This window comes from Letharia lupina (assembly GCF_014066315.1).
Source record: "Letharia lupina isolate WasteWater1 chromosome Unknown contig_17, whole genome shotgun sequence".
NCBI lineage: Eukaryota > Fungi > Ascomycota > Lecanoromycetes > Lecanorales > Parmeliaceae > Letharia > Letharia lupina.
The window spans coordinates 793,125-809,865 of record NW_023502986.1 but is presented as its reverse complement, the minus strand read 5'-3'; the positions used below and the strand labels follow the sequence as shown (position 1 = coordinate 809,865).

Here is a 16,741-nt window from a genome sequence, read left to right as displayed (position 1 = left end):
GCAGGAGATATTGTGGGATTCACACTACTAATTGGCCCGGCATCTCCATTCCTTTCCGGTTTTTCGAAAAACACACATGCATGCATACTTCTTGCCATGAGGACATGGCATTTCTCTGTTTTTTGTGGGCAATTGTCATGAGATGCCTCAGGGATACTCATAGGGCCACTAGCGTAGGCTTGGCACCGCACATATCTGCCCTGCAGGCACATAGAACAATCAACATCTTTTACACCACACACATATATGAGTCAAATCATAATGATTCCTTAATAAGTTTATTAAAGAAATATTTATCTTTAAGTTAATTAATAGTCGTTTTAAGTATAAAGTTAAGTAAAAAAGTCTTAATAATAATCTTATTTAATATAATATAAATAGCGATAAATTCGAAAATTATTAAGATCTAATAGATGACTTTTATAAATAATATCTTAAAGAGTCTTATCTATAAGAATTAATTTATAAAATATCGAAATTATCTTAAATTTCTTATTTTTAATCGAATTAAAATCGTTCGATATCTTTATAATAACTTTATTTTTTAGAAGTTAAGAATTAATTCTTTAGGCTTAGATCGATTATAAATTATATTATATAAGGCTTTTCGCGTAGAGTTTCCTTATTAATAGATACTTAAGTATCTTTTAAAGCTATAGTATATTATTAATAAACCTTATCGTTATTATTAATAATCTTTATTAATATTAGTTATATAATATTTTATAGAAAAACTTATTTAATATTTAATTAGAGTTTTTAGCGTTTATAACTCGATTTGATTTAAAAACTCTTAATTAATTATATCGTATTATTTTATCGATATTCTATTCGCTTAGATATAGATTTAAAAATTATTACTATTTATCTCTACGCTAACGAATATCATTTTTATTATATTATATCGATTTTCTTTTAATTAGACTCTTTATATATATTTATATCTTAATTAGCGATATCGCTATAGCGTAAATATAACGAGCTACTATTATTTTTAATATCTCTTATAAAAAAAAGTATAATATTAGGGTTTTCGAATGTAATTATTTCTTTACTACTTTTATTATTTTTTTAATTATTAAGCGTATATATATATTTATTTTTCTATCTTTTTACTTATTAATTATAAAATATAATTTTATAAAGAGAGAGGGTAGTATTATAAGCGTACTCTATATTCTTAATATATTATTTAGCCCTCTAATCTATTCGGGCCTAGCGTGTCTTAATAGAGGCATTTATCTACTATTTAATATCTCTCTTCTATCTATATAATTCGATATCTTAGTTATCTTATTTAATATATCTATATTAATATTACATCTATATCGATTCTAATAAATTTAAAGATTAATAATCTTACTAATATTTTATAATAGAAATTTATATTATTATATAATATAATACGTAATTTAATTTTAAATTAAGATTCTCTATTTATAAGTAGATTTTAGATAATATTATATTAATATTACATTTTATTTTTAAATTAATAATTAAATTAAAAGATAAAATTAAGTTTTTAAATATTATTTATAAATATATTATAATTATAAATAAAATAATTAGTCTAAAATCTTATTAATAGCGATATTTATATATAATAATAATATATATATAAGTATTAATAAGATCTTATAAGAGCTATTAATAAAATATATAATAGATTTAGAAAATACTTTTAAAAATAAGATCTTAAGAAGAGAAATATTATTTATTATAGAGCGAGTAGATTAATTATAAAAAATAAGATTATATTTAAAAGAATTATAAAAGCGAGTATTAAAGTAGTAAATAAAGTATTATAATAGTAATTATAAAATTATAATCTTTAAAAAAAAGAATAAAATATTATTATAAAGTTTAAATATATATATCTTATAATTAAAGAAGAAACTAAATTATAAATAATTTAGATCTTTTAAAGTACTAGAGAGAATAACTATATAAGTTTATAAGTTAAATCTTTCTACTAGATATAGAAGAATTTATTTTATATTTTATATATTATTATTAGAACTATAATATTTATATAATAATAATTTAAAATTATAAATAATCTTAATTAATAAAGAAGAAAAGTAAGAGATTAATAAGATATTAGATAAAAGAGTTTATAAAAGCGAAATTAAGTATCTTATTAATTAAAAAAACTCTTTATCTTATAAAGCTTTATAGAAATTAATAAAGTATCTCGAAAATATTAAAAATATAATTAAGAATTTCGAGTGAGTAAAGAAATTATATAAATTAATATTTAAGCTAAAGTTAAAAGTATAATTATTAAGAGAAATTAAGAAGTAAAATAGATTAAGAAAATAATAATAGTAAAGAGTTTAAGTAGGCGAATAAAATTATAATTAAAAAGTTTAGCGAATACGACTAAAAAGCTCGCAGGTCTATTCTAAAGCGCCGAAGCGCCACGTATAATAAGAAAAGAAGTCGGGTCTAGATAACATACGTAACCCTCGTAAGAGCATTACTTATATTTACGCTAGCGCGAGCTAGTAGAAAACGCGATATAAATTATATAAGAATTATATATAAATATATATATATAATAAAAGTAAAAGAGATCTTAATATATATTAGCGTAATCTCTTAGTTATCTAATATCTCTTTTACTTATAAATAAGAATAGAAATAGCAATAAAAGAAGCTATTAAGCCTTTTTAATTAAATATATATTTAAAATAAATATAAATATTTATTAGCTATAGTAGATATAATAAGAATTATAATAGTTATAAAAACTTAATAGTCTATAAAGCTATAAGAGTAAAGATTATTTATTATTATTAATATATTAATATACTTCTTATACTATCTAGAAAGTATTATAAAGTATTCTTTAAAATATTTATTATATATAAAATTAATTTAAATAACTTTAATCTTACTTAACTATTATCTTAATCGATATATATATTATATTATTATAATAATATATAGCTCGCTATCGCGATATTATAATAAAAATAAATAAAGATAAGATAATAGATATAAAGAAGAATTAAGTATTTACTTATATTAGTATTAATATTATTATTAAAAAGAATAAAAGTTAGATTAAAAGTAAGACTTTTATACTTATTAACGCGACTTTTATAATTATAATAATAGAATTATTATAATTATTAAAGTAATAATAATAATAATAGTATATAATAATAGTAATAATAGTATATCGTAATAGAGTAATAATATATTTATATTTTATTAATTAAGATAATAATATATTTAGCGATATTATTATAATTTAATATATAAATATATTAATATATTTAAAGAGATCTTAGAGTAAATAATTTAAATACGCTATTATAGTATATATTAATTTAAATTATATTTAAACTAGTAATAGATAATATATAAGAGATTAATAAGTCTATAGTATTTAATTATAAAATATAATAATAATAAAATTTAAAGATTATATCTTTTAAAGAAAGATATAATTATAAAAATAAAAGTACTCGAAATAAATTAATAGACTCGCTTATATCGCTTATTAGATTATAAATTATATAATTAAAATAAGTATTTAATATATTTAGCGAAGTCTTAAATACTTATAAGTTTTCTTTCTTCTTCTTTTTTCTTTAATTATTAATTTATCTAGTAATTAATCTATCTATTCTATTAACTACGCACCTAGACCTCGTAATTATATAGCTGCTACGCAGTTTCATTAAAAGAGGCCTTACTATCTCATATATACGCAGGGATAAATATCTTATATCAGTCAAACCACCAAAAAAATGAGGCTTGACAGGGTTTCCTACTCAGACCCACTGCGTAAGGCCTTTCTAAGACTATAGTTTCCTACTCAGACTCTAGGGTTACGAAATTTCGGCTCGGAAAAACGGTTTTTCCGACCTATCACTATCATCAACCCTTCTAAATAGAGTACTGAGACTACTCGTACTATTTAGAAGTGAGCTATCTCGCTTAATAGCGCCGGAAGAGTTAACTAATCAAACTACTCAGTTCTCCGCGAAAATCGTAGTTTGATTGGTCAACTCTCCCGGCGCTATTAAGCGAGATAACTCACTTCTGGACAGCACGACTACCTTACATAGAATAGTGATGCGCTGACGTATGGCTTTTGGCAAGGTGCAAAGTCTTTACCGTACCTCAATCAATTGAAACCTTTTCCCTACTAAGATACTATCTATAATTGATTAGAAGACCATGCGAGTTTGCTCTAACACTGAGAAAAAAGAAGGTGCACATTCTGCCTTCTAAGAATCAGAACTTAGAGCTTCCATACTTTAAAGGCGTTGATTCTCTACATTTCTACTGGATAGGGTCAGCAAAGATTTTGAAGACGATATTTTAACTACATAAGGCTAGTTTTCAACTCCACCGTAGCCATATTAAGTAATCTTTATGCCTCACACTAATTACATGCTTGGCTGCAGCTTCATGTGCATTTTAAAGTCTTCAAAACGCATATGAAGATCATTTTGAAGACGTTTGACCAATAGGAGCCCCTGTATAACAGTTAGCGTAGTTGTATAACTGGGGTGTGGCCTTGGCCAAAAAAGTCAGAAAAAAGTCAAAGTAGTCGCGATGCAAGTAATAAACACACAGCTATCCAATCTACTTCTAACACCCTCTCATCGCTTGTTAAGAAGCCTATCAAATGGCCCGTGAGATCTACGGCTAACTATTATAGGCTAATGTAGACCTTAATAATCTTTAATAATTCTTCAAAATCGTCTTCAAAATCGTCTTCAAAATCTTTGCTGACCCTTTCTACTGCCCTTGCTCTCCCTCTCTTCTTTCGTCCTAAGATTAAGATGCCAACGGACACTATATCGCTCCGCAACTGTTACATGACAGCTGTCATTGGGCCTGATGCGTGGAACCGTGCCGGCAAACCGCAACCTATCGTGCTCACACTGAAGCTACTTATTGACACCACTTACGCCGGCACTTCAGATGAGATAGCACATACCTTCTCTTACGGACAGATTCGCAACGATGTCAGCGTGCTTTCTGATGGTCACTTCCGCAGCATTGATGACCTAGCAAGCAGTCTGGTGAGAATTGCACTCGCCAAGAATTGGCCCGGCGAAAGCCTTCAAATTTCTCTACTCGCGCCTAAAGCTCTGCTCAGAGTAGAGGGTGGTCTGGGGCGAGAGGTTACGCTTCGAAAGCAGTGGATTGAGAACGGAGGCGCCAAGCAGCAAACCTGGGGCTGGGAGAGGCACGCATGGCTGGTCAAGACGTTGAAAGTGGCTTGTATTATTGGAGTGAACCCACATGAGAGACTGGAGAAGCAGCAAGTTACCATCAATCTCGAAATTCTGGGCGAGCGTGGAAAAGACGAGGGAGATTACAAAGAGCAGAACGGAGAGGGAAAGGGCCCGTGGCGGACACTCGTTGCTCGAGTTGTCACTGTGAGTTGTGATTTCTCTTGCTCTCTTTGCCAACTTCTCTCCTGCTGCAGGCTCATTACTAGCACGTCTAGGTTGTCGAGCCATCTGACTTCCAGACATTGGAAGCGCTTGCTGCTTTGATAGCTAGAACATGTCTTGAGGACTTTCCAATTCCCCAGATTACAGTGTCAGTTGAGAAACCTAGTGCAGTGACATTTGCTGAGGGAGCTGGTGTGGAAATCACAAGAGATAGAAGTTTCTTGACATACTGAGGCCTGAATGTCGTTCCAAACCCTCATGCTTTTTGGTCCTGAGCTCCTAGGTTTAGTAGTCAAATAGTAAAGTCTACCTGGTATGTCCACCTAAATGTCGAGAGCGGTTCTCGGGGTCGGAAGACTGCAAATGGCGAGTAAACCTGAGATGTTGATAGCGAAACCTCTGCCGTATCACTAACTATCCGTGCTTTGACGCCTCTCCCAATTGACAGCTCCCGGTCTCAGCGGTTGATTGGGACTGCCACTCGTAAAGGGCCGTCTAGGACCACCTGACGCTTTTCTTGACTGATCTGGAGTCAGGGACTTAATGGTGTGTGTGGTAACTCTGTATTGTAGTATAAAGAGAATACTATCTATGTAGAATTATTATAAGTATAAGTTTTATAGTAAGATAGAAAGGTCGAAAGATCTTAATACGCTAAGTCTAATTAAGTTATAATATAAGTAAGACGATTAAGATTATAATATTATCTCCTCCTTTAATTTAAAACTTCGACGACGATTACTATATAATAAATATCGATCTTATAAAAAATATATCTAAGCGTATATAGAGTAATATTCTTAAATATATTAATTTAATATTTTATTATAAATTCGAGATCATTTTATAAATTAATATAATTATTATAAATTAATAATATTAATAAAAAAGATTATTCTAAAAATCTTTTAAATAATAAATAAGAATTAATAACCTCGAGGTAATAATAATAAAAATCTACTATTAGATTTAAATATTCTATTATATTTATAAATAATTATTAAAATAGATTTTTCTTAATCTTAAGACCTTTATATTTAATTTTATATATTAAATATTTCCTCTTACTAGTTAAGAGATTATTTTTTTATTTATCTAATTTAAATTAAACTATTTCTTTAATATTATAGATTTTATTTTCTTTATTAATATTAATAGATAGCGATAAAGACTTAATTTATTCTAATAGTAAATTATTATTATTAAAATATAATAGTTATAAATAAAAGATAGAATAAATATTATTTATAAAAGTCGAGAGTTCTAACTTATAAGCGAAATTATTTAAAACTTTAATAATTTTAAATAATTCGAAATTTTTATAATTTAATAATTTATTAAGATATATAATTTTAATATTTCTTCTATTAAGTATAATTATATTTTTAACTTTAAATTTTAACGTCGAGAATTAATAGCGATTAGTTTACTTCTTCTATAAAGCTTATAATTATTTAAATTAACTTCTAAAATAATTTTTTATAATATTTATCTTTTTAATAAATTTATTAATTAATTTAATATCTCTCTTCGCTCTTTAATTAGCGAATTAATTTTAAAAGATAAAGAGTTCTATTTTTAAGTAAGGAATATATTCTTTAATAAAAAGAAATAATAATATATTCGATAAGACGTTTTTATCGAAGTTAGCCTCGAACTCTACTATTAATAATAGATTTATCTAATTATCTTAATTATAATTAATATAATTTTTAAAATATTACTTTAGAATAGCGTTAGCGTTCTTTATCTATCTATTAATTTTAAAATAAAATATAATAAAAAATTTAGATTTAATCTTAATTCTTTTATATAGTCTTTTTTAGAAATATATTATAAATTAAGTACCTCGATCGAAGATAATAATAAATAGATATTCTTTTTCTTATTATATAAATTTAATAAAGACTTAAACTACTATCTTTACTTTTAAGAAATTTAAAAAAACGAATTTCTTCTTTTTATTAAATTTATTAATAATTATTATAATATATTAATAGAAGTATTTATATTTAAGATAAATAGATAATAATATAATAAAGTTAATAGAAATATCTTATTAGTATTATTTGAAAATAAATAAAAATTTAAATAGATCTTTTATAAGTCTTAAATCTTTTATAAATATAATAGCTCTTAATATAGCGAATAATAGAATTCATTATTTTTAATTAATAGTAAAGTCTATTTAACTTATTATAGATTAATAATCTATTAATATAATCTTTAAATAAAGAGTTATAAATATTTCTAATAATTTTAATTTATAATTTAAGAATATTTAGTATATATAATCTTTTATTAATATATAATAATTTATTATAAAGATAATAATTACTTAATTTTAACTTAAAATTATTCTTAATTATTTTAAATAGTAATTTTCTTTATTTAAATATCTTAAATTATATAATTTTTTAAATAATATTATTATAATTATAAATATTTTTTATTTAATATAATAATTTAGAAGTATTAATAGTAAAGACTTCTCTTAATTTTTCTAAGAACTTCTTTTAAGAAGTCTCTATTAAAACCATTAATAATAATTCTTTATTAAATTTCTTATTATTAATATTATTTTATTCGCTAAATTTATATAATATTATAATTAAAGAGATAATATTTTTTCTTATATCGTCTAGAAGTATAATAATAAGATATATAATATTCTTAATATCTTTATTAAAATTATTATTTTTAAAAATTATATAATATTAATAACGAGTATAATTATTATTTTTATTTTTAGATAAATTTTCTACTTATTAGATAAGATTATTAGATTTAATATTTTATTTTCTAAATCGATAAATAATATAAAAGTTAAATTTAAAGAAAAACTTCGCTTATCTTATTTAGCGAGAGTTAAATTATTTAAAAAATATAAAATATTATAAATTCTTATAATTTAAAATAATTTTAATAAAATTCTTAATAGAGATATTAGCTAGCTTAGAATATTATTTCTTAAAAATCTATATTATAATTATAAATTTCTTATTATAAATATTATAATTATATTTTATAGAAGATATCTTCTTAAAAAGAAATATTATAGATTTAAATACTTTATTTTTATTTTTTTATAATAGAATAATAATAATTATAAAATTAGATATATTTATTTCTAATTAAATCTTTTTATTTAAATTAAAATAAGTAAATATAGAGATAATAGTAAAAGCTTTCTTAAATATTTTAAAAGCGAATTATTTAAAGTACTCTTAAGTCTATAAGTAGATAAAGTTCTTCTTTTATTAAATATAAGTAAAATTTATTAGAGATATAGCAATTTTAAAGTACTTCATAATAAACTTTCGATAGAAATTAGTAAATTTTAGAAATATTTATATATCTTTAATATATCTAAATTTCTCCTATTAAGTAATAGTCTTAATTTTCTTTATATTTATTTCTACTTCTTTTATTATAATAATTAATTTTAAATATTTAACTCTAATAATATAAAAGTTATATTTATTAATATTAAAATAGAAATTAACTTATCGAAGTTTTTTTAATATCTTTTCTATATACTAAATATATTTATTTTTAATATTATTATAAATAAAGATATTATCTAGATAAGTAGTATAAAATATATTTAGATATTTATATAAAATGTTATTAATAAATATTTAAAAAGTAATAAGAGTATTATATAATTCGAAGAGTATTATTATATATTCGAATAGACTATATCGAGTAAGAAATATAATTTTTTTTTATAATTCTTTTTTACTCTAATTTCGTTAAAAGTAACTATAATATCGAATTTATTATATATTCTCACCACATATAATTTAGCGAGAATCTCTTTAATTAATAGAGAAATATTTTAATTAAAAATAGTAAGTATATTAAGAGCTTTATAATTTATATATAATCTAAATCTCTTATTAAGCTTTTTTATTATTAGAATAAATATAGTATAGAATAATATACTTAATCTAATATAATCTTTTTTTAATATCTTATTAATATACTTCTTTATAATTAATATCTAATCTTTAAAGAGTCTATAAGCCCTTTCTAATAGTAAAATAGCTTTTTTTTTAAAATATATTTTATAGTTAATAAAGCGATAAAGAGAAAATTTATTAGTTTTAATAAGATTTAAATATCTAGCTATTTATAATAAGCTATAAAAACTTATTTTTATAATTATTTTATAGTTAAAGATTTCTTTCTTAGCTTATAAAAGAATTTTTTATAATCTTTTATTATAATAGCGGCGATATTAATAATAAACTTCGCTTTCTTATTAATAAAGTTAAAAAATTATTTAAAATTGTAAAACTATATAATAATAACTATTAAGATTACAGGTATGAGAAGTATATATATACTTCGAAAAAGGAGTTTCACGAAGAAGAAAGGTGTTTCTTTATATGATTTTAATTGATTCATTAATGAGCTAGAAAGCTATAAAGAAACGAAGAAAGTAGTTATACGCTAAGTTACGCTAGATTAAACTACGCTAAGTTACGAAAACGTAATAATAACTTAATTTTTTAATTTTTTAATTATCTTAATAAAAGTATAAATAAAAATCTTTATTATATTCTTTTTTTTAAAATATAATCTTTATTATATAATTTAAATTCTTTTTAAAAACTTATTATTACTTTAAATAGTAATAAGTTTACTATATAATAAATAGTTAAATATATAATAATCTAAATTAAATATAATAATTTTAGATTTAAAGAATATATAAGAGTTATATTATTCTAGCTATAATATTTTTAAAATAATATTAAATTATTTTAATAAGATAATTAAATATTAAAGTTCTTTTATATAATTTTTTAAAATAAGTTTTATTAAGACTATATATATAATATTAAAAATAAAAATAGATTTATTATCGATTAATTATAATCTATAAAATTATAATAATACTATTTTAAGTAGCTTATTTATTTTAATAAAAGATATATTTATAAAGCTTAATATTAAAGCTTTAATATTTAAAAGATAATTAATCTTAATCTATTCTATTAATATAATTTTTTTTTTTATAAAAGTTTAATTAATATTTATTTTATAAAGAGGCTTTAATAGTAATAATATACGCGAATAGAGAGATAAAAGTAAATATTCTTTCTCTTTCTAACTCTTTAATTTTTATATATAAAACTTTTAAATTTCTAACGACGACTTAATTAAAAATATTTAATTTTTTAATTTTTATAATAGTTTAATAAGAACGTTCTTCTCTATATTAACAGCTTTTAGAATTATATCGATTTATTCTTTTATTAATAAATTTATATTTTTATATAGAATATTATTATTACTAAAATAATATCTAATTTTTAAATATTTAAAATATCTATCTTCTTTTTAAATTCTATTTACTAATAATTTAGAATATTTATATTCTTATATATAAATTTTTTTAATAATAATAATAATATTTTTTTTAGTAAAGAAAGAATTACGCTAATTATTTAAGAGGATAGAATTCTTATAACTATTATTAGTTTTATTAATCTCTTTCTTACTCTTTAAATTTAACGTATTATTAATAATTTAAAGATTTATATCTAATACTTATAGAAAAATAATTAATTCTTAAAAAATATTAAAAGATTATTCTAAAATTTAATATCTTAGATATATAAAGATTAATTATTTTAAATTAAATATTTTATAGATATTAGTAAATCTTAAAAAAAAAAAAAAATTATAAAGAATCGTGCGTAGAAATTCTTAAATAATTTCTTCTTATCTATTACTTTTATATTAAATTTAAATTTAAATATCTTAATATTCGATTTAATAATTTTATTAATAATTTTAAATATATTATTTAATTTATCGATTATTTTTTAAATAATCTAATATAAATTTAAGATATTTTTATTTATTCTTATTTTAATAATATTATATATAATAATTTTATAATAATTTTATATATAATCGATTTTTTTAAATTTAATAGAGAAGATTATAATATTTTATTTAAATTTCGCTTTAAGATATTAATATTAGCTATTTTATTTATCTTAATTATTAATATTATAGAAAATCGAGATATCGAAATATTATTTATTTAATTTTATACTCTCTACGTAATTTATAATAGAAGTATAATATAAGTTTTAATAAATATTATTAATAAAAATACTCGGCTAATAAAATACGATTTCTATATCTTTTTTATTAAAGTTTTTTAAATTAATTAAAGTATAAAATTATTACTTCTTCTACTTCTTTAGCTATTACTCTTTATATTTTAAATTTTATTTAAGTTTTTTATTTTCTTTAATAAATTTCGTAATATTAATACGATATTTATTATATAAACCTTAAAATTTATTATTAATTTCTCGCTTATAAAATAATTAATTATTATTATTACTTAGTTAGATAATAATTATTAATATTTTTATTTTAATTTAAGTAATATTCTAATTAAATTCTTTATTTTATTATTAAAATATCTTAATATTATAATTAATAGTTTAAAAGCTTTTTATTAAGATTTTTAATTTATTATATTAAATATTAGAAGTTTTAATAATACTTTTTATAAAATTTTACGAGTTAGCGATAAAGATAAAAATTATAATTAACTCTTTTTTAATAATATTTATAAATTATACTTTAATATAACTTAAATTAAATTTAATATTATATCTTTTAAAGATAAGATATTTTTCTTTATATTATATAAATAATTTAGCTTTAAAAATATTTAAGACTTTTTTATCGAAGTTCTTAAATTTTTCTAAATAATAATATATTTATAATTTACTTATAATAATTTAACTTTAAATATTATCTAGATTTAAGATTAAGAGATTTATAACTAATATTAAATTAGTAAAAATATAAAAAAGATTTAATTTAAGATCTATTTCTTTTAATATATTAATTTTTTTTTTTTTTAAAATTCTTATTTAATCTAATTAGATTAATTTTTATATAAATAAAAAACTTTTTTTTTAAATAATCTTTCGAGTAGTAAGCTTCTTTAGCTATAACTATTAACTTTTTAATAATATATTTTCTTCTTAATTATATATTTAGTATAATTAATAAATAAATTATTATTACTCTTACTCTGGATGCATCGTAATCACACCACCCTGGCCCCAGCCAAAGTTCTGACCTTGCATAGATCCATCTCCTCCCCAATCTGATTGGACCTCTTGCTTGATCTTCAGACAACCAGCCCAAGCAGCAACCTGAACGCCGTACCGGTCGGAACCGAAAGGCGCTTTGCCATTCCTACCCCGACTGTTTCCGGTCGGTTTCCCCGGAAACGGCACGGACTCCTGCTCAATAGATTCTGGGCTCTCACGAAAATCTGGAGGAAGGCCCTGGCCTCGACCTCCTCTGCCTCTCAATTTGCATGCGATTTCCTGCCTCCACGCATATCTACCTCAATAAGGTATTCAACCGAGGACCGACGAGTGCCAGCGAAATCGCGGCTTAGGACATCGTCCGTGTGTTTCGAAAGCTCTCCAAGGTTACAACTAGGCTTGGGATGGTATTCTGGGCGATTAGCCCTTGCAAGACGTATACTGCCAAGCTCGTCTTGCCTGATGTTGCAAACGTTGTCCCAGGCCCTGTGTGGGCCGTGACAGATTGCACATGTAAAGTTCTTGGGATTCTCTCTTTTTCTACACTCTGCAGTGAAGTGTCGTTCAGCACAGCGGCCGCAAGCGGGCGCGGAGATGCATTGGGCCTCTATGTGTCCATAGTGCTGGCATGTCTTGCATTGCCTTAACCGGCTGTTCCGTTCATAATACTCGCATGCTAAAACCTTGCTTCCAACGAGCAGCTGTTCTCTGATAGCTGCATGGACATGTTCCGGCCGTGCGAATTTCTACAAGCAATGAGCCGTACTGCTTTGTCTTCGTCCATTCTGGTATCAGCCACTCGATTGATTTGATCTCAAGACCGGCTATGAAGCCTTTATCAATATTGATGATACCGTTGATGGCTCCTTCTTGATTGGCAACATCGAAATTGCTGGGGACGTAGAGAACTAGGATGCCGTATGTCTCAGCGGGCGCTAGCTTTGGTTCAATGGTATTACCCTTCGCGTTGGGGTCTGCAACATTCTGCCCAAAAGTGCTCACAGAGTCTGGTCCGGGACTAGAGCCCTGCAAAGACCGGCTAATCTGTTGCTTGCTGGGTAATGTTGGCTGTGGATTGTTTTCCATATAAACAAGCACAGAAGTACAAAAATTGGCAAGAGTTTGGTAAGGGCGTTGCTTGCCAGAAGAGCTCTCTTCTGTGGGTGTACCGAATCCAAGTAGTTTTCGTGCCTCCTCTATAATAATGGTAGAATGGTCATTGGCATCTTGAGATACTTGACGCACCGACGGCCACCCCACACATGTGCGTGGCATCAAAAAACCCCTTCAATGCGTAGGGCCAGGACCCATGGATTTGTGCTTCTATCGCCTTGCCGAACTATTATAGTCAAGAATCCGAAATTTAGAGTTACTCCCTAGTCATTTTGGTATCAATCGACACTCGGTGCTTGCTACTGATATGTACTATCAAGCATGAGGCCTATCTCAACCGTCACCATTACGGATAGTAGAGAAGGAGAAAGGGGCAGGCAGACTTGGCACAAGTTGATTTATGCTACTTGTACACTCACTTGGGTGTATTATAATGATTACAGAGTGATTCTCACATCTGAAAGAGAGACAAGTTGGATGAGTACGGCGGGTCAGGAGCGTGTGCACTTATGTCCTGTTGGTGTGCCCTAGAACTAAGTATACCTTACTTTCGATTTGAATAGGTGAGCGGTGATTGGACAACGAGAGACCTCGGCTCCACAGCCGTTAGCCGCTAGTGTGGCGACTATCGACGACATTTCCGCCTCCCCGATTCGCCTGCTCTCCAATTCGATCAAGCACTGCACCTTCCAACCTGATCTTACTCAGGTCCAATTGTCTGCAGTTAGATCCCTTTAGATTTCTTCCGCCGGTATGGCTTCTTTAGGTATACGGAGCTTGACCTCAGCATCCAAGGTCTGTCCATACCGTCACCATTCTTGAACAAAAAATGATGAGGGGCGAAGATGCTAATGGAATCTGCCAGTTCTCAAAAGTTACACGACACAGTCGACTCTTCTCCACTTCAAGACCTCATGGTAAAATCACCTTGACTTGGGTGCTACGTTCCTGCACTTACAACTATACTCAGCTCGAATCATAGCCAATCAACCGCTTCGAGCCAAAGAGGCATCCCCGTTCATCAACAACAAGTACCCAATAATAGTATGCACTTCGGACCATGGACTCGCAAACGAACTTCTGACAAGTGCTCGCATAGGACCATGAGTATGACGCCCTTGTTGTGGGCGCTGGTGGCTCCGGTCTGCGAGCAGCCTTTGGTCTGGCCGAGGCAGGCTTCAACACGGCATGCATATCGAAATTGTTCCCCACGAGAAGCCACACCGTAGCTGCACAGGGCGGCATCAATGCAGCGTTGGGAAAGTAGGTTTTCATCTCTCGAGTCCAATGGAGGTAGACCAGATGCTGATGGGATCTCTTATTCAGTATGCACGAGGACGATTGGAGGTGGCACATGTACGATACCGTCAAGGGTTCAGACTGGCTGGGCGATCAAGATGCGATACACTACATGACAAGGGAGGCGCCCGCAAGTGTCATTGAATTAGAAAACTATGGCTGCCCTTTCTCAAGAACAGACGAGGGTAAAATCTACCAACGAGCCTTCGGTGGTCAATCGCAGAAGTTCGGAAAAGGAGGGCAAGCATACCGATGCTGCGCTGCAGCTGATCGAACTGGCCATGCCCTCCTTCACACTCTATACGGCCAGTCACTAAGGCACAATACCAATTACTTTATAGAATACTTCGCGCTGGATCTGATCATGGAAGATGGCGAATGCAAGGGCGTGATTGCATACAATCAAGAAGACGGCACATTGCACAGGTTCCGCTCACATAACACCGTCCTCGCAACCGGAGGTTATGGAAGAGCATACTTCAGCTGCACATCAGCCCACACCTGCACAGGAGACGGGATGGCAATGGTAGCTCGTGCTGGTCTACCAAACCAGGATCTGGAATTTGTCCAATTTCACCCGACCGGTATCTATGGTGCTGGATGTCTGATCACCGAAGGATCTCGTGGCGAGGGAGGCTACCTCCTTAACTCCGAAGGTGAGCGATTCATGGAACGTTATGCACCAACAGCCAAAGATCTCGCATCACGAGACGTAGTCTCAAGATCGATGACCATGGAGATCCGGGAAGGCCGTGGCGTCGGCCCTGACAAAGACCACATCTACCTGCAGCTCTCGCATTTGCCGCCGGAGGTCCTCCATGAGCGTCTCCCTGGTATCTCCGAAACCGCTAGCATCTTCTCCGGCGTCGACGTCCGCAAGCAGCCGATTCCCGTCCTTCCTACCGTCCATTACAACATGGGCGGTATTCCAACCAAGTACACTGGGGAAGTCATCACTGTTGATGAGCAGGGCAATGACCAAGTCGTCCCTGGCCTCTTCGCTTGCGGAGAAGCCGCCTGCGTTTCCGTCCACGGCGCCAATCGTCTCGGTGCCAACTCCCTCCTTGATCTCATCGTTTTCGGCCGAGCAGTCAGCCACACTGTCCGGGACAATTTCTCCCCCGGTATGCCACACAAAGAAATCCGCGCGGACGCTGGTGCCGACACCATCAGCATGCTCGACAAAGTTCGAACCGCATCAGGCCCTAAATCAACACACGAAATCCGCAGTGCAATGCAGAAGGTGATGCAGACTGACGTGTCCGTGTTCCGTACGCAAGAATCGCTCGACGAGGGTAGCAAGCGTATCAAGGACGTTGACCAATCATTTGCGCAGCTCGGCACTAAAGATCGCAGTATGATCTGGAACAGCGACCTCGTTGAATCTCTCGAACTTCGGAACCTTTTGACTTGTGCTGTGCAAACGGCAGACTCGGCTGCTAACAGGAAGGAGTCGAGGGGTGCACATGCGAGAGAGGATTTCCCGGATAGAGACGACAAAAATTGGATGAAGCATACTCTGAGTTTCCAGAAGGAACCCCAAGGGAAGGTGGAGCTGGGATATAGGCAGGTTATCGGGCATACATTGGATGAGGCGGGTTAGTACACGCCTTTTCATGATCATGTATCCCCACACGGTAGAACAAACGAACTAACAAACAAGTAGAATGCAAGGCAGTACCGCCCTTCAAGCGTACGTACTAATGGCTGGAAGATCTAGGGATCAGGCGGGAAGAAGGGCATGCATGGAATGGGTTTAGGGGGGCATGGATTGGGTGTTGGACGACTCATGTTTCCGCGTTG

At 28.3% G+C, this 16,741-nt stretch overlaps 3 protein-coding genes across 3 annotated transcripts; 2 read left to right on the top strand and 1 right to left on the bottom strand.

Annotated features, from left to right (window-relative positions):
• Positions 1-4,805: 4,805 nt before the first annotated feature.
• Positions 4,806-5,659, top strand: HO133_003343 (uncharacterized protein; the record flags this gene model as incomplete). Its single annotated transcript, XM_037294266.1, has 2 exons — positions 4,806-5,408; positions 5,480-5,659. 2 exons carry the CDS (start codon positions 4,806-4,808, stop codon positions 5,657-5,659), a joined length of 783 nt encoding a protein of 260 aa, XP_037149647.1.
• Positions 5,660-12,499: 6,840 nt separating this feature from the next.
• HO133_003342 (uncharacterized protein) lies at positions 12,500-13,612 on the bottom strand (the record flags this gene model as incomplete). Its single annotated transcript, XM_037294265.1, has 3 exons — positions 12,500-12,805; positions 12,826-12,985; positions 13,293-13,612. 3 exons carry the CDS (start codon positions 13,610-13,612, stop codon positions 12,500-12,502), a joined length of 786 nt encoding a protein of 261 aa, XP_037149646.1.
• Positions 13,613-14,392: 780 nt separating this feature from the next.
• Positions 14,393-16,642, top strand: HO133_003341 (uncharacterized protein; the record flags this gene model as incomplete). The annotated part of the gene is made up of 6 exons (XM_037294264.1): positions 14,393-14,434; positions 14,505-14,556; positions 14,610-14,683; positions 14,739-14,902; positions 14,966-16,536; positions 16,605-16,642. 6 exons carry the CDS (start codon positions 14,393-14,395, stop codon positions 16,640-16,642), a joined length of 1,941 nt encoding a protein of 646 aa, XP_037149645.1.
• Between the last annotated feature and the right edge of the window lie 99 nt (positions 16,643-16,741).